Raw genomic sequence first — 26,582 nt, forward strand, 5'->3', positions numbered from 1 at the left:
CTACTGTTGTTGGTGTGTGTGATGTTCTCCTCTCTCCAGGCTGCTCCAAGATGCCTTGGAGAGAAAGGAAAGGCTGGAGACATCTCCTGCTTTAATTTTTCCATGAATCAACAAGCTTATGTGTAAGCCAAGTCTGGGCTTCTCCACTCCTTTCCTTTAAACAGGGTTTCTTACTGTGAGTTCTGTGCTCCCCTATCAAGTCACTCCATGGATGGGCTCTCAGAGGAGTCTGCTAAGTGCTAAAATTTATATTAAAAATTGTATGTGTATGTGTGTGCAGGTGTAGGTATTTTGTGCATTTTTCTGGAGGAAAAGAATATATTTCATCAACTTCTTAAAAAAGTTTTCTAAAACAAAAATATTTAAAAGACAATTGCCTAAGAATAGCTTCCTTCCTTCCTTTTTTTTTTTTTTTTTTTGAGATTTTTATTTATTTATTTGAAAGAAAGAGAAAGCAAAGGGAGAGGCAGAGGAAGAAGCAGGCTCCCTAACAAGCAGGGAGCCCAGTGTGGAACTTGATTTTAGGATTCTGTGATAATAACCTGAGCCAAATGTAGATGCTTAACCGACTGAGCCACCCAGGTGCCCCAGAATAACTTTCTTCTAATAAAAATAATAATCCTAATTGTTGTTACAATCTGTGGTTTACTATGTACTTATCATGAGTCTCAAATCCTGTCTACGTATTTTTTTGTAACATTAATTTACTTTATCCGCACACCAACCCTGTTAAACAGATGTTGTATCCTCAGAGTCACATAGTCTATAATTAGTGGACCAGGGTTCCAATCCATGAGGTATAGAGTAAACCTTCCTTTTCTACCCTCTGAGACAGCACACTGTAAAGCTGTCACCCTGGAACTAAGCTACATAAGGATTTGAAAACAGCTGCCACAGGTGATCCCTGATCTTTGCCTTTACCAGCAAACAATGCTCAATGCTCATTTCCTTCAACCCCTTCTGCGACTTGTTCGATAACACGGTCCTTTCCGCAGAGCACATGTGTCTCCACATCTTCCACGTCCTGGGGGTACCCTATTACCTGCAGTCTGCACAGCTGCCCTCCTCCCAAACTTCTTACCTGGTGTCGTAGCCTCTACCCTTACCCTGCTCCCCTGGCTCCAACTTACTACCCATATGGCAATCTAAAACATCTCTCAAATTTTAGTCAGATCACTTCACTTCTCTGCTTTAAATTTTTTAACGACTGCTGGTTATACAGTGAATGAAATCAATTCTGTAACATGGCTTCCAAAGTGGTCTATGATCTGACCCCGCCCCCCACTCCTCTAAGTGTATCCCACTGTTTCTTTCCTCTCTGTCTTTCAGCCACAATCTCCTTCCTTCTGCTCTTGCAGCCTTCCTCTCCAGCTTGTTCCTCTCTAAAAGCCTTTCCACTTGTCCCTGCTGCATGGCACTCTTTTCCTGCATCTCCCATTCAAAGTCACCTCCCTGAGAGAGTGGTGAGGTCTTTATCAACCACTAGGTCTTAATCAACTCTACGTCCTCCTCATGCTTGTCTCTCCCTATCAGTCTCTTCCTTTATTTTCTGCCTGCCAAATGATTCATTTTATTTAATGTGATGTCCCCTCCCCAGATTTAGGCTTCATGAAGACTTCAGTGACTTTGTCTATCCCATTCTCTGAATCTCCAGCACCTGGAGTAGGGCCTAAAACACAGAGGGTGCCCACTGGGGACTAGTGGAGTGAATGAAGGAGCACTCTGCTGTCTGTCAGTGGCCCCTTTTAAGTGAGAACAACTTGAATAGGTGACATATGATGCTATTACTACTTGCATTTAAGTTCCAGAACCCTAGCTTTGCCCACCCCAACCCCCATCCCCTCACCCCTGTTGGCTTCCTTTGGTTTCTGTTGACGCTGTTGCTGCGGTTCAGGTGGCCAAAGCACACTGCTGACTCATACTGAGCTCCCTAGCAACTAGAAGATTCTTTACTTATAGATCCGTACCCTCATAATTCTCTTTTTATGTTTAGCTTTTTTCTTCAAGCAGATAATTTTAATTGATTAACATCATCTTGTTAGATTTGGCTCAGTCTGTCCACCTTTTGAAGTCTTTTTGGATCCTGATTTTCTTCTCCAATTAATTAGACCATTCTGTCCTCTGAAGACTTGGCTCACAGCACGTTGACCTCCCCAACCCGGAGTTTCTTGCTTTTGACGTAGATTGATTAGAATTTCAGTCATCCTTTGTTTGGTGTACATTTTGTATCATATGAAGATTTTCAGGTTCTGTCTGAAAACTTGTGAAGAATGAGCTTAAGAAAGTTATTTCATTCAATTCTCACCTTCTGTGTGTCAGGGAGTGCCAGTTCCCCATCGAGGATGGAGAGAATTATTCCTAATTTTCCCCCTGCTCTCCTCTCCTCCATCCCCCCCGCCCCGTTTTGTAATATCATTAGATTGAGAGGGAGAAAAATGATTCCTTCACCAGAGACTTGTAGATATTTCCTCCTTCAGAATTAAGGAGGTGTGTGGGAAGAAGGGTTTGTTTTCCTGGGTCGATTTGTGGAGGAATAGCATGGTCACATGAAAAAAAAAAAAACAAAGTTCAATAGATTGTGGGGGCCTTATACTAGGGGAACACCTTTTACCTTCTGTCTCACTACCTAGGGTAGTGCCTGGGATAGGCACATAACAGCTGCAGTGAGCAACTATTGTATTAGATATTAGCATTATATAGATATTAACATTGCTATTGTAATATGAACTCTGAGTTTATGGAATAATATTCAACATCTATTGTTACTACATGTCAAATTCCATCTAATGTTTTGTATATATTGACTTCTTTGCTTCTGTAAACAATTAATCAGGCAGTGCTCTTCCCCTTTCATTGGTGAGGAGACCCAGATACAGAGAGGGTAAGTATCTTCCACCTGGGACATAGCTGCAAAGTAACACTGCTAATATCTGAAAACAGGCCACAGGATTCCATAAGTCATCTCCCTAAGTGCTACTATTTGCTATCTGCCAGAATCTGTGCTGCAGTTTCTGCATGCATTATTGAATTTGATCCTCAGTACCTCTGTATGATGTAGATTATTTTTCTCCCATCTTGTAGTTAAAAGAATAAAATCTAGGAAGTTTAAATAGCCTCCTCCTGGTCACAACTGCTAGCAAATAACAGAACTGGAATAGGAATCTCCTTCTGTCCAACATCTATCCTCTTAAACACAGAGGTATAGTGCCATATTGTGGATGCACAATAAATGAAAAAATGATATCTGAATAATTAAACTTAAGTGATTGGGTTCCATGAAAAAAAATACAAAAATACAAGTTATTCATTGCAAAGATAGCAGAGGCTTTGTGGAGACCGCTGAGATACGCTATGGGTTAATGATCAACAACTCCTTTTGTTGCAGTGGAAGCAGAACAATGCACTGACAAGTCCTGGTCCTGCACAAATAGCCCTGTTGTTTTGGATAAGACAGAAAAAAAAAATCTGGACTAAAATAACAGTACATCTGGGACAATTAAATACTAAAAAAAAAAAAAAATCTTAATCAGAAATCATTTCTGCCTGGCTTGTTTTATTGAGGAATTATTCTACATATGGAGCCAGTATTCATCATCCAACAATTCTGATACTGGTCGTGCATGAGAAAAGCAAACTAGGAATTTAGTCGCAGGTTGATAGTGCACTATAATTTAAAATATTTCATTAAAATCACCATACCCTCTAATCATTTTTTTTTAATAGTCAAGGAACATAAGGATTTAAAAGATTGTGTGTGGGTGTGTGTGCCCATGTGTGTGCATGATATATGTTTTAATAGAACCTTATGACAAATGCCTAAATTCTGTACTTTGTGCTGTCTGAAGAGCTTTGGTGTGCACTGATTGATACTATTAGGATATGCCTCAACATTTACAGAATAAATCTAACTTTGTGAGAATTTTAAAACCCGTTTTCTATTAAGAATTTCTTTTTTGGGGGCACCTGGGTTGTGCAGTCGGTTAAGCATCTGCCTTCTGTTCAGGTGAGGTTGAGCCCACATCAGGCTCCCTGGTCTGCGAGGAGCCTACTTCCCGTTTCTCCCCCACAGGATGCTCTCTAGCTCTTTCTCTGTATCTCTCCAATAAATAAACAAAATCTTAAAAAAAAAAAAAAGAATTTCTTTTTTTATAGGATAAATTGCTTTATCTTCATTACTCTTAGCTTTAAATGCCTAACACCAAACTTCTTTCAATATTGGAAACTATTTCTTGGATAAAATTGAAGATACTGAGATTCGGTTGTGTAACAGATTCTGTAATACATGTTGTGTTCACTGTAAGGAGAAAAACCAATGAAGTCCCTGCTCATGGAACTTGTAGTTGAGTGGGTACCAGTTGTCAAGTTAATATTTCAGTACAGAACATTCAATGAACTTTTTTGTGATTTAGCACAGATTTTTCTTGGGAAATAATTCTTTTTAGCTGAACCTAAGTAAAATAGTGGTAAAGATCTAATTCCTAAGTGTCTTGTACAATTGTCTGCTGTGTTAAAATGTACTTTATTCATGAGATAAAGGAATAAAGGATTTTTCCCAAGATAAATTATTATTGCACTTAAAAGTGATACAAAATCTTTTATTCCTCCTACTCTTCTTCCCCTCCTCCCTCTCCTTCTCTCTCTCGCTCACTTGCTCTCACGCATCTGCTGATTCAACTTTAATTGATCTCCTTTCTGATATAGACATATTGAGATAAAATAGTGAAAATGACTTAGGAAATAAAGCATTCTTGTTTTAATGCTCTCACCTTCCTTTTTGTTCCCTCTTTGGAATCAAATGTAAGTTTATTTAAATGAATGAGTCAATTAATCAGTTAATCCTATAAGTATTTTTGCTTTGATAATTAGTTCCATTGCTGTTCTTTTTCATTAGCATGTGCAGTTGTATTTTAGCTTATAGTCTTTCTTTTTGAGAGTTAATGAGGTTTGCTAAGAGGCATATTGCCGCAGCAATAGCCAATTGGCTGGAATGCAGCAGCGGGGGGAAAATTCATTACTGAGGAGAGTTTTAAAAGGGCGCAGCTGCTTCTTTAATGCCATAGCTATTAAGAAAGCAGTTTCCTGCCATAACAGTAGCATGTTTCATTGACTTTTCTCCTTCCCAGTTTCATGTTGTTTTCTAATGATGAATTGAGATATAATTCCCACCTACTATCAAAAGTGGGTGTAAGGAGTTCAAATTATTTGTTCTCCTAATCAGAAAGTGTCTCTGCCTATATAAGAGGGTTTTTTGTTTTTTTTAAAGGTCTTAAATAATTCCCTGAAACTTTCCAGAGTAAAACTGATTTTATTCAGGTGTTCTAGTGGGAAATTTAACAAAAACTCTCAAATTTTGATTGTTTTTTTCTAATGTGGTCATTAGAAATAAAAAATGATGGCTAAAAAAATGCACATTCATGTTGAATTTGTTTCACTGAGTTTTTTTTTTTTATATTTATTTATTTATTTGTTTGAGAGAGATAGAGGTTGCATGCAAGCTGGGGGAGGGCAGAGGGCAAGGGAGAGAGAGAGAGAGAAAGAGAGAGAATCTCAAGCAGGCTCCATACCTAGCATGGAACCCAGAACAGGGCTCTATCTCATCACCCTGCAATCATGACCTGAGCCAAAATCAAGAGTCCTGGCTTAACCAGCCTCAGATCATAGAATTCTTTAAGACAGGAATCAAGACTCCTATCATTTCTATTTCATTTCTCATAGAAGTAGTTTCACTGTAATAATTTCCCACTTGGAGATGTTCTATCATCATCCATCTGTCCTATACTATAAATTCTTACTTTCAAAGAGAAGACTCTTGATCAGTGTGAAAAGGAGAACTTAAGCCCATTATCATTCATTTAGAAAACTTTCCTGCTCATTATTCTATTTAGAGCTCAAAGGGGATTGTTTTCTCCCTCTGATAAAAAACCCACTGTAAATATATCCCTCCCAAAAACATGCAGCATTCTCAGTTCATAAATCTCTTGTTGAAGGGAAGATAATCCTCATCCATGAGAGAAGTAATAATGGAGAAAAGGCAGAGAAGGGAATGTGATTATTTGGTAATAACTCACTGACATTGGCCCTATCATTTCCAGATCCCAATCGGTAGTGGATCCTACAGTATTAAAACGCATGGATAAAAATGAGGAAGAAAACATGCAGCCTTTGCTCTCCCTGGACTGATAACTTCTCTGCACTCCCCATGGATTAGGAATGGAAGGTACTTGTTTTCAGCAACAGGGACAGCACTATGGAGGAATGACCTGCTGGAAACTTATTTATTCATGTTAATGTAGCATAATATAAAATAAGGCATTGGGCTTTCCCATTCGCTTGAACCATGGGTGCCCTGGTCTGGAGTTAAAGAAAAAAGTCAATAATTTATTCTGTAAGTGCCAAGTTCTCTGTAAATATAATGTAATCTTCACATCAAGTTTGTAAACTTTGGTAGTAACTGAAATTGGAAAAGATTGGCTCATGAATCCATGCCAGTGATATGAACTATAACAAAAAACAGAAAGACACATATACAATGGAAGCTAATTAAATGTAGCTCTGTTTCCTATGAAGCCATATTTCAGCTCTCATAGTGATTGTTTCAATGTTTTTCTCTGAAACTGTCATATTCCAATGTACTTTTAATGGACACAGGTAACTAGATGATTCTAGGAAATTAGTATGATAATTGTCTAGTGATTTCCTGTCTAGTGATTTTCATTTCACAGAAAATGTGTCCTAGTGACTATCACTGGCCTTGAATTTTGGAGACAAGGAATGGCAGAGGACTGGTAAACTAAACACTTGAACTCTTCTATGTTGCTTAATTTCCGGAGTCTTGTGAAAAGATATGTTTCCCAAATTAAGATGTGGAATTCTGAAAACGAGTGGATTTTTTTTAAATTGACGTCTTCACAGTGTGTCTTTTATTTGAGATCCTATTGTATCCATATCTGATGTACTTTAAGGACATTTTCCAAAAAAAACTCTTCAACAAAGAAAAAGAGAACTCATTCGTGAATAGTGTTTTGACAACTAACTTTGGACCTAAAAGTTGCCATGTACAGATAAGGGGCTAATTTCTAATTCTTGTGCACTGGTTGGAAATATATATATATATATATATATATATATATATATATTCACATGCACATATATATTTTTATTGAGCTCTAATAAATCCTTGATGTGACAGGCTTATAAAATAAATCATACATATTCAATGGTCTTAGAGATTATAAATGATTATGTGAGATACTAACTCTGGATAACTGCTTCCACTAAAGTTAATGAAAATGAGGTATACTGAAACAGACTTTCAGTGAACCTGTTTTAAGGGAATTCTAATTTGATTTGTAATGCAATCTTGAGTCTGTGCCATTTTAGTGAAATGTATTTTTCCTTCACAAAACAACAGTTCTCAACATAATGTAGGCAGTACCAGGTGACCAAGAGTAATATAATTTCTCTCAAATTCAAGTTAATTATTTTAATGGTCCTATAAGTACAGATTTTCTTTTCAGAAAAGATTGAAAGAACATACTGCATCCATAAGACATAATGAAAGCATCTGAGGGAATCTGAGATAGCATATTATAGTTTAAATCTAGACGTGGAATCCTTATGTTAGTTTTTATTTCATAAAAATTTTACAATTATAGAACATTTTAAAAATCTTACTTTAAATTTCAAATTCCAGTGTGAAAAAGCAAGATTTTTACCACCTTTTCAGAGTGCTAATTTTTGAGATTGAAAATTTACCACTGAAATATTCTTTTGAAAGAAAAATATCTCAAGGAACTCTTGGAAACCAACAGAAATAAAGGCATGTAGCAGCCTTTATATACTCTTTAGCCAAAAGCTTCAAAAATTCCACTTACAATTCTATACCAAAAATCTTAAAATCAAGATCAGTATACCAACTTGCAGTATCACGAATGGACTATCCAGTGTTGGTAAAAATACATAAACATATGTAAATAATAGGATTAAAATATACCTTAAAAATGCCAACCTTAAATCAAGTCTGGAAGAATAACAAGTGTCAGGCCCTCTGCTCTACCCACAAATATTATATAGAGATCAGAATGAATTGGAGATAAAAAGCCACAGCAACTCTTATCTTTGTAAGTACCCTAACCACAGGATTCTTATATTTTGGCCTACCTGACATACATTTTATAGTCTTGGACTTTATATATGATAGAAGCAAGTGTTAGGCAATATGATGTATTAAGATAAAATAGAAACAAAGTACAGAAAGATGGTCAACTTTTCATTCTCCTGTGTTTCTATTGATATACATTGTTTATTGCCAATTTTTAGAATTCTACCAGCTTCAGATGTCAACTAGCATAGCCAGCTTCTTTCCCCTCTCATAAGGGTAGTGTCGTAAGGTATAAAAATAACCAGAAGGGCATATTGTACGTGTATACCTGTCTAACTATGATTCCAATCATCTCCCTTACCCAACATTTGGAAATTTTACATCCCATTGCTACGTGTCTGCTCTTCTTCAAATGAGCAACTGAGAATTGGTTGCATTGTGTAGAATATTTTTAAATGAATGAACAAATTGCAACAATGATGCCTTTTGAAATTGCTTTATCTAATTCAATCTGTGAGTAAACTCATTGTCCAGGAATGTTTTTGGACCTGCTTTTAGTCAAGGGATATTTGATCAACTTTATAAATTTACCTTTCAGAATCAGCTAACTAGCAGCATTTAGGGATATTTTCCACTAGTATTTCCTGTTATGTAGCTATGTCTGTTGTCACATAACTTAGTAAATAAGCACCACTTTATGTCATTTTAATTGTGATAGTGCTCTCTGTTTTGTGCATGCCTAAGCGTGCGCACATGGCTGTTTGCCCTAATGAATTTGCCTAGTTTGAAATCTATGCTTTCCTTCATAGCTGTCTTGTTAAAAGGATTACCACATTTGATTTGAAACGGACCAGTAGTTCTGCTTCTCTCACCCTGCCTGTTCCGCCTGCACTTTCTTATATCCTTTCTTTCTTCCATTGTTTCAGGGGCTGCTGCTTCCAAAGCTGGTTTAAAAATAAATCACTTTCCTTTTATGGTCAGTGATATTTGCACACATTTTGCCTGATATCTTCAAAGAAAGAGATTATCGTGAAAATACACTCTAAGAAATATGAAGAAGTGCCTCTTTAAAAATGAGATAAAGCAGTGATACTAGAATATGAATTCTATTTGTAGTCTTCTCCTAAAAGTAAATACATGCATCTAAATCATAAGTGTGAAACTTGAACATTCCCAGACAGCTTTAAGTCTTTATTGCATCAGTTCAATACCATTATTTGAAGACATTATTTACAAATCTGGTGTTACACTAGAACAATATACAAGTCCTTGCAAGGAAGTTTTTAAAGTGGGCATGCATGACTTCTTTTATTTCAGTAATAGTTTGCATAGTGTAGGCAGACATTCCTTAAGTCTTGTCCCATAAAATGCTTGTTTATTTTACAGGACTGAAAATTCATACATTCCTAAGCAGGAAAGCCAGGGAGCTAGGTTCTCTTTAATATTGTTAATTGGGTCACATTGTTAAATTAAACATTTGAAGTTTCTGTAATATTCCTGAGGGAGTAGAGGTCCCTTTAATGCATCAAAAAAAAATGAAGCATTGTTTTAGGCCTTGGGGAGCATGTTTATCACTCACACACACACACACACAAAAACCCTTAGAGCCATGGCAGTGTATCTCCAGAAACCAACTTCCTTTCCTTCTCCAAACAACCTAAAGGTTTATGGATATGTTTATGGTCCTTGAGAGAAATTGTATCAAGAAAACCTGCTGTGAGGCTACGTACACTTCCATTGCTTTATCTAAATGTCTAACTGGTCTGGTTAATACCTTTTTTGATTATTTAGTGTATATTTATTAATGGTTACTTGAAAGTTGCTATCAGCCATGAGGACTTTTTAGAATGATTTTCAAACCATAAAATAAAAGGAGCAGAGCTCTGGCATGATATTTGAATTTTTCAGATATAGTATCGTCAAAAAGCTCATAGGCATATATTCCATTTAAATATGCTATATAGTTATATAGCCTAAAAATAGTGGTACATTTTAAATTTATGAAGCTTTTAGATCATGTAAGAATCAGCAAGTTGTATAAAATATATTTGGCACAAACGTAGAAGATTGGTTAATTATTCAGGATGCATAATTATCTTCAGTAGTAAAAAGGATTTTTTTCTTTGTTTTAGTTGAAAAAACTTATTTTCAATATGCGATTGGAACTATTTAGCACTACCTACTATTTGAAAGGTGACAAGTAAGAATACAAAAGGAAGCTTGACTTTGAAACATTATTATATCATGATCTTCATGGCTTAGAGACATAATTTTTCACAAATTCACGTTTGGATTTGATAAACATCCATAGGTTAACCCCACACATGGAGATGCTATTAGGAAGTCTATTCTGTGATGAGTGTGGAAATGTATTTTTTTGGACTGTGGGGAAAAAAATGTATAATAGCAATTCTATGGATTGAAATAACCAAATTGTACTATTTTTCAAAGATGGAGGATACAAATGATACTGTTGAAATTAAAACAAAAAAAAGTATAGATTATGCACTTTTATAATAGAGAGTAAACATTGTTACAATGAAGAAGGTGTTTGGTCAGTATTGGACTAGTTTCAAGTTTCAATACAAATATTTGTGTCCTTAATGATATCAATATCATTTATTTTGTCAAAACTATTTTTGTGGTGAATGAGAGGGACCTAGATGAAAAATCGAAATAAATGTTAATGGAACTTTTAAGAGTGAACTAATTCTCAATAATTTTAAAAAATTGCAGTGGATGATAACTGGTTTACATATAGCAGAGATTTCAAGCACTGTCTTTGTTCTAATCCAGTTTTCAGTTTTCAACTTATTTAAAAGATAAATAAAATTCTAAAACCAAATAGTTTTTGTTTTCAAAACTGTTCATAAAAAAAAAAGATGTCTAAAAAGTAATTATACAAGTCCTTGATAAGGATATAAGCACACTGTTTACTATTTGAGGGAGCTATTTATTACAATACAATAGTATAACTGGTATAATGAAATTTTTGAATAAATATACATTTCTGCTTTTAAAAAAGCATTCATTTTGCATATGGTGAACATTGAATTTGATAGTATTGGATCTGTTGCACCTGTGAAATGTAAATTTCTAAAATGTCATCTAAAAATGAACAATAACTATTTCTTAAAGAAATTTTATTTAGCTATTTAGGTTAGAATATCTGAGATTTTTCTGACACTTCTATGTTTGGAGCTTAAAGGAGAAACAAAATTCATTCAATCAAAATGTCATTTTTTTAGTATTCTATAACTTTTAGACAAGATTTCAAGGGATAGTATGAATGAAGAAGTAAATCACCATTTAAGTTGCATATAGCAATGGGAATGACCAGTAAATATTTCACTCTTTGTGTGAAGAGTGGCATTAAAAAAATAAAATAAAGTTATGGCATTAGACATAAATTCAAAATTATAAAAAAAATTGATTTCAATAAATTCTATTAAAATACCCCATTTCAAAATATAAAATAAAGTTATTCAGCCTGACTTGAAAAAAAACACTCAATAAATACACATTTGTATCTTCTGCGAGTTTCCCTCATTTAACCTATCTGTAGATGAAAAGTTATCTAACGAGGGAAAAGAGACTTTTTTTTTTCAAAAGATTTTCTTTCTTTATTTGGCAGAGAGAGAGTGTGTGTACAAGCAGGAGGTGGGGCAGAGGAAGAGGGAGAAGCAGGCTCCCCACTGAGCAGGGAGCCCATCTTCGGAACTTGATCCCAGGACCCTGGGATCATGACCTGTGCTGAAGGCAGTCATTTAACCAACTGAGCCACCCAGGTGCCCTAATGAGGGAAAAGAGACTTTTACCTAGAATACTCTTTGATACATTTTATGACTTTCTCTGGCTCGAAGCAGATGACTTCCCTGTAATCAGCTTTTGAAGTTATCAAGAATCATTATTGCCGCCTCTTTGTGAAGCCATATCAGTAGAAGGCTATGTTTCTAGTAGCTACTGAAGAAGCATCTTGAGTGGGAGTAAACCTAAGGCAACCAGAGCATGCATAAAAAGCCAGAGATAATGGAATTCACTCCTCACTAAAAAGTGCATTAAAGTGTATTGAAGTATACTAAAGTGTACATGCAGAACATGACTTCAAAATGTCAAGGGTTTCTGTTATCAAGAGTTAAATACTTGGCCAATAAAAAGAGTCTATGAGGACACGATGGTCAGGGATCTGATGTGTTTTCTGTCTTCACACAGCAATAACATCAGAAACCCTGTCTCTGAACATCACTTCTCTCTGAAAATGAAAATGACTTTGCTCTCTTCTTCCCCCTTTTTTTTTTGTAACTGGAATCATAAAATTATCGGACAGAAACCACAAACACTCTGTTGTCTTTTAAGAAAAAATGTGACATTATATACATATAAACATAATTCACTCAGTTGCATAGGATTGAATGCTTGCTTGTTGATTTATAAATTTTTATCTGGAGGTTTTTCAAAAATATGTAAGATTCTAGTGCTAGAAAATTATGAAACATTTTTTTGGATCTGCCATTCATGGAGAAGACCAGTAATAACTTTCCTTTGAAATCAGGTGTCTAAACATTTCTCTGTAGATGTCTAATGAACATCTCACATTTAACATTTACAAAAAACCAAACTTCTCTTCTTTCTTCCTGAACCTGCTTCTCCTTTAACCTTTCCATCTCCCTAAGTGTCAGCTCAACCTTTCAGGCTCCAGGGTTGAAAACTTTTCAATCATCCTCTTTCTCCTGTCTTTCTCTCTCTTTCAACCACATCTAAAATCAGCTAGCTCATACTGTGGTCTCTCCTACAAAAAGTAATATCCACACTCTGACCACTTCTCTAACCATGAAATCATTACCTTGTTGCAAGACTTCAGCATTTTCCATCTAGAATATTTTAATAATCTGAAAACTAGTCTCTTTGCTTCTGCCCTTGGCCTCTAGAGTGGATTTGTAACACTTTAGCAAGAGTGAGCTCAGATCATTTCGCTCTTCTGAAAGCCTGCAAGAATAAAAACCAATGTCCTTATAGTGGAGATTGAGGAGAATTGGTAGGGAAGTCTGTAAGCACCAGCAGAGCAGAATGGTGTATTTTCTGACTGAGTTGGGCTTTCACCTGTATCATGCAAAAGTAATTGTTAAATACTTTAATTTCTTGCTTTTAAAGTTCTACATAATACACCTTCTCACCCCTGACCTGGACTTTAAGACTATTTCTTCTACTCTATTCTCTTGCCAAATTGTCATCCTTACTGTGCCAAGAGTTTGCTAATCATCCTTCCAGCTCAGAACCTTTGTACTTTTGTTCCTACTGCCTCTTTCCAACCTCCCCCATATCCAGATAGTTCATTCCCCCATGTCCTTCATCTTTGTTAAAATGTCACCTTCTTAGAGAGAATGCTCTAAATTTTCATACTTAAAATTACATGGCCCTATGGTTCTTCACACTTCCCTTTTCTACTCTTTTTCTTCCCCATAGCTTTTATCATCTTCTAATATTCCACATAGCATATATTTTTGTTTATTTTACACTTTTTCTTAATAGAATATGAACACACAAGCAGGGATTTTTTTCTGTCTTGTTTAGTGTTGCATTACTGGTGCCTTAATAGTGCCTGGAATTTAGTAGCAAATCCAAAAACATTTCATGAAGATCTTCATTAGTTTCAACATGTAATGTTATGTAGTAGCCAGTAGTATGCATTTAAGGAGAAGTGTTTTGTTTTTTTTTGTTTTTGTTTTTGTTTTTTCTTAATAAGATACATCTTTTTGTTATTCATCTTCAAAGGGAAAATTTTCCCCTCTGATGATGGTGGAAACATGAACCAAAAATTATGTTCCATTCTGCCTCAAGTCTGATGTCTACCCCAGGGCCCAAGTTTTATATTAATGTTTGAGCTTGGTCTTTGGAAGTTACTCTAAGATCATTGGACCTTTTATCTATAATATGCATGGCTTACCCTTACTTTTGGAGAGACTACAAGACAACGCTGATGAAAAGCTATTTTGAGCTCAAAATCATCGTAAATTTTTCTTTGTTGATTATCCTAGTTAGTTCCAATTTAAAATTTGCAAGAAGTTGAAAGACCATAATTCTTCCAATATTGGAAACCAGAGTAAGGGAAAATGCCAAGACAGTTACCTTAGGTGGAAAGAAGAAAGAAGGAGGTGGGGGAAAATTTATGATCACTCCTTCTCTTAATATAAGTGAAGCTTTTTGGTGTTTCTAAAATCTTCCCAGGATCTTAGAAATATATATTACTACCATTTAGTCTGGTTGGTTTAATAGAAGTCCTATCAGTTGACTTGTATGTTTGATATCTTTGTATATTTTTTTACTTTGAAGGTTATAGTTCTGATACCACATGACAGGAACTGCTCTTGTCGGTATATCCTGACTGGTTCTTCCCCTTCTCTGCATTTCAATAGTAGCTATTATTTTCTAAACCTTACAATCACATTATTATCCTTGACTATCCTCATAATTTTGTCCCCTACAATTTGGACTGACTTCATCATAATTTTAGTAACTAAATATCTTAGATTTTCATCCTTGGCAGTTTATTTTCTCATTCTTATCAAACCTACACTATTTCCTTCCCTTCACGACCCTGTGTGCCTTTCTCTACATTGTAATAATTCAAGCTTCCGGTTTTACCACCTCCAATCATGTCTTCTATTAAGAAGACACTGAAAAGAAGTGTGGCGTCGAAGTGAAATTGAAGAAGGAATTGTAACCTGAAGAATAAGAATAGATGTTTGAAAATGTTTTCAGAAGACAATCAATCTTTTAGTGGCTTTATAATGAGTATTTTGTAGCATATTGGTAATCAATTCAGATTATGTTTCTTGCCAGTTACACAAATACATGCAGTCAGGGTTAATGTGTAATTTGGAAAAACTTCTATAGAGAAGAAACTAAAAGGCCCATGCTTGGGAAAAAGGTAGACTTTTCTTCGTTTCTTACTTTTTTATCTTTAGCCATCTGGACAGTCGAAGGCATTTGCCTCTGTGATACCCTTTTTTTCCAGTCTTCAAGAATGTGTGTAGCATCACTTCAGAAATAGAGTTCAAGTACACACACACACACAGAGTGCATGGAAGATACTGTAGTTTGTGTCATCTTCTACCAAATTTTGTTGTTTTTTTTAATGCATTATTTTTATGATTGAATCTTAGGAATATATTCATTGGTAAATTTTATTAATTCTATCCACCTTTAAATGGATTTAGAAATTTTACAAGTCCTCTATTATATTCTTAAAACCATAGTATTAACGTTTCACTGTATGTCAAGGTTATTTCATATCCCTCTTGATCTCTGAGGATGAATGGAATTCTGCTAAATGTTACTAAATGAAATTTTGGATTCAGAAATGTGAATGTGCATATGTCCCTTTTGAACTTTTTATCATAAACTAAATTTCTGTAAATTTGGAAAATATATCATATTAAATAGCTATGAATAAATTTGTCATTAAAATATGGAGATATGACATTGGTGTTAGTATTTGGGAGTTTACAATGCTTTTAAATGTGTGTGGGCATATTGTAATGCTATTTTGATTTATTGTTGACTTGATCCAATGTATTTGATAAAACTGGTGTAACTCCAAATCACTATCAAGTCACTTCCTGACTTCTAGAATGACAGAATGAACATACAAACCAGTGTCAGTTACAAAGTTTACCCCTTGAAGCAATGGAGTGGATTGAATGATGATTTCAGTTTATTTCATTTCAACATTAACAAATATTTATTTAGCACTTGTTCCACCCCAGATACTGTTCTAAATTCCAGGGATATGGCAGGAAAACAAAGCCCCTGTTCTGAAAGTCACATTCTAGGGAGAAGACATACAAACAGTTATGTACTGTTATGTACTGTCATGTGGTGTTTTCAATGTGATGAAAAGTTGCCTAGTTTAATTTTGTGATACTGCTGGCACTCTGTTTCCTCATCTATGAAATGGGGCAATGATTGTATCCACAGTGTGAGCTAATTTTTGATAACTGGCCCATTCCTTCTCATGGAAAAGTGCAATATCCTCTTCTCATATTTGTGCTGTTGGGGGATGACTATTAGGGTTTTTTGGTTCCTTCCTTTCTGCTGGGGGTGGGGGTAGTTGCAGGAGCTGTTGACCCTCAGGGATAATGCTGCTCACAATCTGCCTTTCAGGGTGGTCCAGAGGTGCCGCTTCTCTGCTATTTTGTCCCTTTTCAGGTAGATACCTTACCACTCTGACTCATTAAAATTGAAAAGCAAACATTGATTTTCATCAGAAAAGAAGACAAAGAGGAACCAAAGATAAGCAAATTCTGACAGACTATATGATTTAATCTTTCCATTTAATCTGTTAGTTTCCTTTATCCACAGAGAACCACAAACCCATTGTTTTCCTGGACAGGTTTGGGTATATTCTATGTACCACAGTTAAAGGAAGCTCTGACCATTGTAGTTCCAGAGGTACTAACTTAGGTAGTATTAAAAGGGTTATTTCCTACTGGTATGTGAAGTTTAGTGAGAAGTTTTGCTTCTTAAAAAGCAAAGTCACATTATAAAATACCTAGAGAAACTCATTAGGGGAAAGCTTCAAAATATAGGTAGACTAGAATATACCATGAATACTGATTATAATTCATCTAGGAGGAGCCATGAGTAAATAAAAGTTTCTCTTATGAAATATAGGGAAAAATAATCCCAGCAAATGACTTCTATCTTAAGGAAATGTGGAGCTTCTCTATTTCTGTTCATATAGAAAAACATTAAAGGAATGTGTCTGTGTTAGGGCAGACTAGATGGCATGTTCATCGATACACAGAAAAACTGAGTTATTTCACATACTGACTTTTATAAAAAAATTTAAGAACGTTAAGAAGTGACTCATTATGTTTATGAAGAAAAAACATAATTTATTGTGGCCGTAATAAAACATCTTGATTCTAGAAGGAAGAAGGTATAGACACCCTTCAGATGGCCTACTTTTTGAAACTTGCTTATGAAGTCTCTATAAATTTATTTTCCTCATTGATTATATACTGAAGATTTTAGTTGATCTTAGAAAAAAACAGTGATTTTTACACAACTTATTTACTAAAGGGTAATTGAAAGCATTTTTCTAGAGCAAAGTATTTTAAACCATATTTTGCCACAATTGATCTTTTGTCATTTAATGGACATCATAAACATGTTTTAGCAAACTTTTCTCAAGAGTAGTAGAACAAACAGTATACTTAAAGACTTAAACAAAAAACTGTAAATATTTTAACTTGGAATAATTATGAGACTATTTACTAATTATAAATATATGTGATTAATGGAGACTGACATTATCATTAACACTTCAGTAAAAAAAAAAATAAAAGATATTTTATTATTATCCCTCAGGTATGGCCCTCTTACCTCAAACAAAAACTACCTCTGTTCTTACATTCCTTGAGAATAATAGATGCTACTACTGGAAGATTGTTTAGATATTAAATAATCCAAATTGCTTATTTTGTTAGTACATAAATGGAGACCTATAAATAGTCTGTCTTGTTAGAAGTCATACAAAAAATTAAGGGTAGAAAAGGCTCAACCAGTCCAGTGATATTGTTATTGCTTTTAAGAACTTTCCCCTTATTCTCCTAACCCTTTTTCTATTTAACTCTCTTCTGCCTGCATATGAACGTATTTCATTTTCTCTATTTCTTGGGATTCTTCACCATTATTACATTAGATAAAATACATTCATTCAAAGAGGGCAACACTCACGGACTTCACATTAGATACAGACTCTATATATCCACTATTCCCAAACTTTCAGAATCTTAGCAATCAATAGCTTCAGGATAAGCCCAGTTCTACAGGAAGATGAAACTTTATCAGCTTATCTCTAAATGAAATAGTCATTTAATAAAACCAACTATAGTGTTTAGAAGCATGTGTTCCTTGATATTAAGAAGAAAGTGGGATGTGGAGCATCTCAGCCCAGCTACTCCATTTAGCTCTTGACCATCTTCTCTACATTTGTCAGTGCATTAAGGCAAGTAGGACAGGATGTTACTTCCAAAATGGCTCCCAAACCACCATTCAGATATATGGGAGAACTAAGGTCCTGTTGGGGAGAGTTTCCCATGAGTCAGGTCAGGTGTTTCCTCTACTCTATTTATTGATGTTGTGCAGTTCTCATAAGACCTACTATAGGAATTTTGTGGACTGGAGTATTTAGCAGATTGGATTTTCTGAAATCCTTAAAAAAAATGGAGAGATGTGTGGATCTTAGAAAATTGGCTAATCTAAGCATAAACATATTTAAGTCCGTTCACTAAAAGGGAGTAAAAGGGCCGAGCATCAGATTTTACTTGAGATTATTTCAGCCTTGCTATTGTTGAGTTTGGAAAGGCTGACTTTGGAATTACTTGGCCGCTATTACTTAATGTTACTTTTTAACTGCTTTTTTTTCGCTTTTAAAACAATATGTAAAGACATTGTATTAGGGGCACACTGAGAATATAAATGATACACAGAGTCATGCTCTCTTAAAGCATTTTAAAAAGATGTACCTATGATACTATTGTATTCCAAGTTATCTAGTTATCTAGTTTAGATATGATTGCTCTTTGGGAAAAGAAATTATGATTAAAAACAGTATAGCGTCATATATAATATTATATGAGTGTCATACATAATATTATATGTTATGATAAATTTCAAATATATTAAAAATTTTTAAAAGAAAAAGGGAACCACAGAAGTATTGGTAGAAAGCAAGAAAGAATGCCTTGATGATCTTGGAATAAAGGCCTTTAAACTATGACTCAAATTTCAGAAAGTTAAAAAAAGGTTACATTTGATTCAATGAAAAAATGAAATTCAAATATTTTTGCATGGAAAAAAATCATAAGCAAAGTCAAAAGGCAAATGAGAAACTGGGAAAATTTTCAACTTATATCACAGACACAGTCAGGCTTTCCAACATAGTAAGAGGTTTCTAGAAATTGATAAGAAAAGGAAAAACCCTATAGAAAAAAGGGCAGTTGATATGAACAGATGGTTTACAGAAAAGAAAATATAGTATCTTTAAAAATATGAAAAAAACGCTATGCCATACTCAAAATGAGAGAAATAGAAATTCAAACGATGGAGTAGTCTGATAATATACTCTTTCTCAAGGAAGCTATGAAGAAATAACCTCTCCTCATATTCCTTTTAGAAAGGATGGTAGATAGATATTTGGCAATATCTATCAAAATTATAAATGGGAGTTACTCTGATCCAGCTACTCTTTTGGGAATTTATCCTTCAGACATGCCCACATGAGAAATATTTCAGAAGATATATCCAAATATTTTCCCAAATATAAATATTTCCAAAGATATTTATAGAGTAATTGTTTGCAGGAACAAAAATTTGGGAAGAAAAACGTAAAAATACATGATATATCCACAGAAAGGATACTATGCAAATTTGATATAATCTGTGTAAATAAACAAGAACTCTATACAAATCTAAAAGAAAACGAGAAAACACTTTATGTGCTGAAATAGATCTCTAAATATATTATTGAGAAAAATAGCCAGGACAGAATATTGTACAGAATATGTTATGGTTAATGTAAAAAAGTGGGTTGGAAAAAAATACTCATATTTGCTTATATAGTGAGGAAATGCAGATGAACCTAAGGGATTAATAACATCTATTGTGTGTTGGGAGAATTGGAAATTGCGTGGATTAAGACAGGGCAAGAAAGAAATTTTCATTTTTCAGCTTTCTACATTTTTTATTGTTGAATTTTGTGAATGTATTATTTATTGAAAAATCAAATAAAAAAACTTAAGAATTTTTTATTGTCTTAAAGCGTTTTGACATTACTGATGGTTGAAAAGTTTGTAGTATAATATATGTACAGAATATCAGAAAGAGCACCCATGTGCCAAATACTTAGCTTAAGATAAAGACCATTACCAATAGTTTAAATCTTCCTTTAGGTCTGTACATGACACCCTCTGATTTCTGCTTAAAGGTAGCCATCTCAAATTATGTTGACTATTAATTTTACTTTCTCTGTAGTTTACCATTTAAGTGTGTATCTCTGAAAAACATCCTTTTGTAAATGGTTCCTGTTAGATTGGGGTATCTCTTATGTGAATGTCTGGCAGAATTAGTCAAAATGATTTGGATTTGGGACTGGTATTTTCCTCATGTAAATATTTAAACTCTTAATCCTATATCCTGAATGATTTGGTGACTATTGAAGTTTCCAGTTTATAGTTAAGTTAGTTTTAGTTACTCTATTCCTTTTTCTAGAAATGTGTTAATTTTCAATGAAGTTTTCAAATTGATTTGCATAGATTTATAGTAATCTTCACTTTTTAACATACCTACATAGTGTTTGTATTCATCTCCCCTTTCTACTCCTCAGATTATTCATATATGTCTCATTAACACTGTCATAAACCTTCTTTATATAGCTTTTTGAGTTTATGTACTTCAGTTGAAACTATTGTACCTCTGTTTCCTATTTCATTAATTTCACTATGTTCTTTTTTTTATTTGCCTGTCCTTTGTGTTAATTTTTGTGAATCTTGTCTTTTTAATATAAATTTCTTATTTGCATTTTAAACTATTGATCTTTCCTATTTTCTAATAAAATTGTTAAAGCTATGGATTTTTCCTATAGGAAATTATTTTTTCCTCTCTTTTTTTTTCCAAAATGTTATACATGTTTGCCTTTGATATTTAATCCTTGACCTCAGTGGAATTGATGTTTCCATGTAGAGAATGATGGAGATCAAATATTGTTTCCCCTATCAGGTGTCTAACAGTCTTATATAGTCCTGCCTTCGTTCATTGTTCTGTGTTTCAAATGCTTGAGCCTTGTAAGTGTCCCCTGATTTATCTCCTATACATTCAGTAACTATTCAAACCAAAAATAGGTTTTGGTGAAATAGGATTTGTAAAAGATCCCAGGTCAATGGTTTTCATCAATCTTTGAAAGATATTTTAATTTTTAAGTAATCTCTGTCATTAATTCCTTGATATCCTTCCTTGGAGTCTCACATTGTCTTAGAGTTATCATCGGGGATTTCCCTTATTTTATTGCCAGTTTAGCATTATTTAAATAGTATTTTTTAATATAGCTTTTCTATTTGTTCTCTAGAGGGAGGGACTGCAAGAGTACTTACATACCAATAGTGCAAAGAGTCAAATTTTAATTTGATTGTTAATTTATGAACTTTGAACTCTAACAGAATAAGATCATTAGAATAAAAGCCTAATTTAGGTTTTTATAAGAAATGTACATTGAAGGAAATTTGCTATTTCCTTTGTGATATGTTTTTTTTATCACTAACACTTTTGACATGTGCTTCAATGCAATGTGCTCCAATATTACAAATTAAAGAAAAAAAAGAAAATAATATGGGCATAGGAAGCTAAGTACCTACTAATTTGATAATAAATGTAATAATAAATAAATGAAATCAATAATAAATAAATAAAAGAGTCATCATTTGTGAACCAACATGAAAACGGAAGTTTCTGAAGTTACTCAGAACCTAAGTGACTTTCATTCCTAAATAACGCTCTACAATGATCTGGAGAAAAAAAGTTGAAAATAACCGTATAGATTAGAACAACACATACATATTGAGAAATTGGGAACAAAGAAAAACAACCATGTAAGCCATACTACTCTAGAGTAGTGGTTAGCACTGTGATCTCTCAGGTCAGACCCTCTGAGTTTAAGTTCTTTTTATTAGTTTACTAAGGCTGCCTTAACAAAATACCATAGATTGGGTAGCTTAAACAACATATTTATTTTCTTGTCATTCTGGAGGCAGAAGTCCAAGATCAAGATGTTGGCCTGTTTTGTTTCTTTAAGAGGCCTCTATCCTTGACTTGCAGACGGTTGCCTTCTTGCTATGTCCTCACATAGTCTCTGCTTTGTGCACACAAGCCTCTGGTGTTTCTCCATGTCCCAATTTTCTCCTCTTATAAAACAGGAGTCAGACTGGATTAAAACTCACCCTAAGAACCTCATTGTTTACTTAATTACCACTTTAAAGGCACTATCTTCAAATGCTGTCACATTCTTTGGTACTAGGTATTAGGGTTTCAATATAAGAATTTGGGATGGGGGGGGACATAATTCACACTATAACATCCTTGCTTATCATTCATCAGCTGTGCAACATCAGGATAATTTTTTAAATCTTTTTGTACTTATTAGGGTTGTTGTGACTATTTAAAATAAGAAACATACTAAACACTTAGGATAGTACCTGGTGTATAAATAGCAAATGTTAATTATTAGTGTTAACAATGGAAACTTCCCATTTTTACATTTAGGTAAAACATTATAAAATATGAAGTGTTCTGAAGATGTCAGTTAAGTATACTGGGTCTCTAGTGTTCATGTATTCCATTTCCTGATTGATCTTTTGTTAGGCTGTTTTATCCATTATTGAAACTATAATATTGAAGACTATAGTGATTACTAATGAATAGTCTATTTTATTATTTCCTTTAATTCTGTCAGTTTTTACTTCATGTATTTGAGCACTCGTAGGTACTTGAAGTTATATAATTTGCATGTCTTCTTGAGAGACTGACCCTTTTATCGTTGTAAACTGATCTTAATATAAAGAACATCTATAATAGGAAATCATAAACTCAGTGCCTCTTTTGATCCAAACACTTTTTTTTATCTTTTATATTTCTATATATGGTAACCCTTTTCCAGGCCTCCAGACCCCAGTTGAAGAAAGAGGAAACTACAACAGTGCTTTTGACCAATGTTTCCTGAGTTATAGACCAACCATCCTTACGTGTTCTTACCACTATCCATTGCCCTATCAATGGAGAATGCAACTTACCAAGGCGGAATGGGGAGTTGGGAAACAGCAACAATGTCATGAAACTGAACTAGAAATCAAAGAACCTCAAGGCCCTTCTGTTTGAGATGAGATGAGTATTATTAAGCAACATTGAAAATTCTGACAAAGTCTGCAAATACAAATGAATGTTAAATTATCTTTTGTTAATGCATTCACTATCAATATTATTTTTGTTGATTCTATTTAGTTAACATACAGTGTAATATTAGTTTTGGGTGCACAATATAGTGATTCAGAACTTCCATACATCCCCTGGTGCTCATCGCAAGTGCCCTCCTTAATACATCCCCCAACTCATCTCCCTTCTGATAACCATCAGTTTGTTCTTTACAGTTAAGAGTCTATTTTTTCATGTATCTGTCTCATTCTTTTTTCCCTTTTGCTCATTTTATTTCTTAAATTCCGTATGTGAGTGAAATCATATGGTATTTCTTTCTCTGACTAATTTCAGTTAGCATAATACTAACTCCATCCATATTATTGCAAATGGCTAGATTTCATTCTTTCTTAAGCCTAAGTAATATTCCATTGTGTATATATATCACTTCTTTTTTCTCCATTCATCAGTTGATGGATACTGGGCAATTTCCCCAATTTGGCTATCGTAGGTAATGCTACTATAAATATCAGGATGCATATATCCCTTTGAAATAGTATTTTTTTTCCCCTTTGGGTAAATACCTAGTAGTGTGATTGCTGGATCGTAGTTCTATTTTAAACTTTTTGGTGAACTTCCATACTGTTTTTCAGAGTGGCAGCTCTAGTTTGCATTCCCACCAGCAGTGCAAGAAGGTTCCCCTTTCTCCACACACTTGCCAACACCTGTTATTTCTTTTGTTGTTGATTTTAGCCACTCTTACAGGTGTGAGGTGATATCTCATTGTAGTTTTGATTTGCATTTCTCTGATGACAAGTGATATTGAACATGTTTTCATGTGTGTGTTGGCCACTTGTATGCCTTCTTTGGAAAAAAAAATGTCTATTCATGTTTTCTGCCCATTTTTAATTATATTATTTGTTTTTTGGGTGTTGAGTTTTATGAGTTCTTTATGTATTTTGGATACTAATACTTTATCAGATATGTCATTTGCAAATATCCTCTCCCATTCTGTAGGTTGTCTTTTAGTTTTGTTGATTGTTTCCTTCACTGTGCAGAAGCCTTTTGTTTTGATATAGGCCCAATAGTTTATTTTTGCTTTCAATATTATCAGTAACACAGATAATGCTATTGGACTAAAGAGACAGAATCGTATTACTTTACCTTAAGTATTATTTAATACATAGCTTATTCTACTTTTTAAAGGTCCCTAATAAACACAGAAGAAGAGAACATATTATGTGTCAAGTAGATTTTTAGTTGAAATAAGGTATTTTTAACTCATGCTTCACTTTGATGAAAGTAAAGATTTTTTGTGAAGATGAGTTCAGAGTAGTAAGTGGAAGGAGCAGGATTCTAAAACATGGTTATCTAGTAATTAAGTTATTTCTACTATAATTTTCTGCTACTTAAAGATATCTTGAAATTATCAGAAATTAATCAGGGTACTTTGCTTTTTAAAGAGTTCTAATTAATAGAAATTTTGTAACATAATATATGTTATAATGTGCAGTTTATTAAGCATGTCATATCTAACATGTACTGTATATTATAAACAAGAAGATGAATTGTTTAATGGCTATTAAAATCGTTTTTTGTCATTTTATAGTAATAAAAAATGCATCTCTTATGTTTTATCCATTGTGGTTTTCACTAGTGATATATTTGCAAAATGTGTCAATAAAAAGAAGATCTAAGATATCAAGAAGATCTTATAAAACAATATCATCTATATATATTGAAGTACTTCCCATGAAATGTAGTGACTGATGATGTGAAAGTTCAGGAGGACAAATGTCGCTATTTCTGTGTTAAAGAAAAAAAAATAAAAGAAAAATATAAGTTGAAAATAAGAATGGATGTTCTCAAAAAAATTCACATTGGAAACATATATTATCTAAAGCTACTTGGAAATGATCATCGGAAGTGGCTTCCAAAGTTCCTGACAACTGAGAAAAAATTTAGCATGTATTACATGTGTTTAGAGACTTATTTTTAATCAAAAGAATTTATAAAAGAAGAAAAATGTGAGAAACTTACTTTCTGATGACTTACTCTTCATGAACAAGTGCATCTGCTTAAGATACATTATGATCTCCATTGAGAAGAAAATGGGCCTTTTCTCTATTCCTTCACAGGACAACTTTGGAAGGGCTTTTGCTCTCTTCCTTCACAGGACAACTTTGTTCAATGAATATGAGAAGCACTTAGCTTACTCTTAACATTTTTTAATTTTGGAAAATCTGTTATATTGACTCTATTAGTCTGATCCTACCATATTAATTCTTAAAATGACATAGACAAAAGAAAAGATGTTGAACAGATTTCTGGGAATACTAACAATTGAAACAGACCTTTATTTTGTTAATTATATTAACCATATGGTATCTACCAGTCTTCCAAGAGCAAACAAGAATAGGAGTTTTGAAAAGAAAAAGCAGGAAAAATAGATGAGATGAGTAAAATAATTTTGGTTCATTTTTTATTTTTTCCTGAATGGTCTCTCTCCAGAATAAGAAAGTAAGAAATTACATAGACCAAATCCTTTGATTCTGGATATAGCTAGATAAGTGATATTAGGAACAGATCAGATGGAAAAGTACCTAGAAAGATGTTCTGTATGGAACAGCAAAACATTACCTACATAAACTGGAAACATTTAAGTTGTCCCTGCTCTCAGTTTCAAGTGGTTGAGAACAAGAACAAGAACAAGAACAAGAACATTTCTTGTTACACAACATGTCGGTTGGACTTTATTTATTTTATTTATTTTGCAATTTGCTTGACAACAGAAATTTGGCAGCCGGACATAGCCAGTTGAAATTCTGAAAATAAATAATTCATGATGCCATACTGTTTATGGGAAATTAATCTGAATTTTAAACCCTTTGCTATAACTCCAAGTGATTTCTGAATAGGAAAAAAATGTATAAAAATGCTGAAAAAACTGGAAACTATAGGACAGTTATTTTTTTTTTTAGAGTATAAATCCTGCTTTCCCCAATTAAAGTGAATCATGAAGTAAATCTATTTGATATACAATATTTATAAATAGAAAAGCATAACATCAACTTAAAGCAAAACTTAACAGCAACAGAATAACTAGAATGATCACAATATTTTTTTAATCCTTTTAAATGCATAGCTGAACATGCAAGAAAGCAAGGGAAATATTCAAGATAAAAAAGTAAAAATACCGAAGCTCTAGAATCATACTGCGTGGTGGGTTTGTGGAATGAGGAAGGGGATAAGAAGTGGATGGAGGAGGTTTCTATCTTATTTTGCTCAGGTTTTCAAAGTTGAATGAGTGTTGGGTCCAAGAAAGAGATGGTAAGTCAGAAATAAGATCCTGTACTCAAATAGGCCCCTTAGAAGGATATACCATCATTAAAAGAATAGAATGGCTACTTTACCAAGGAAAATTTCCCTCATAAGGAAACTTATAAGTATTACTCTGGGCACAGGTGGAGAATAAGTGTCTCTGCTGAAAATTCATAACTGTGTGGAATTACGGTTC

General features: G+C 33.9%; 1 protein-coding gene across 2 annotated transcripts in view; it reads left to right on the top strand.

Moving 5' to 3' along the window:
* Positions 1-24,758, top strand: part of CLVS2 (clavesin 2) — an 81,910-nt gene extending 57,152 nt beyond the window's left edge. Inside the window, exons 6-7 of one of the 2 annotated variants that reach the window (XM_059400646.1) lie at positions 6,093-6,217; positions 22,815-24,758. In XM_059400646.1, the coding sequence (XP_059256629.1) occupies positions 6,093-6,180 (88 nt within the window). In that variant the 3' untranslated portion in view covers positions 6,181-6,217; positions 22,815-24,758. Of the gene's footprint in view, positions 1-6,092; positions 6,218-11,735; positions 19,914-22,814 lie in introns of those variants that run through there. The other variant, XM_059400647.1, reaches the window with a different exon arrangement.
* Positions 24,759-26,582: the final 1,824 nt, after the last annotated feature.

The sequence above is a fragment of the Mustela nigripes genome, chromosome 5 (genome assembly GCF_022355385.1).
Source record: "Mustela nigripes isolate SB6536 chromosome 5, MUSNIG.SB6536, whole genome shotgun sequence".
NCBI lineage: Eukaryota > Metazoa > Chordata > Mammalia > Carnivora > Mustelidae > Mustela > Mustela nigripes.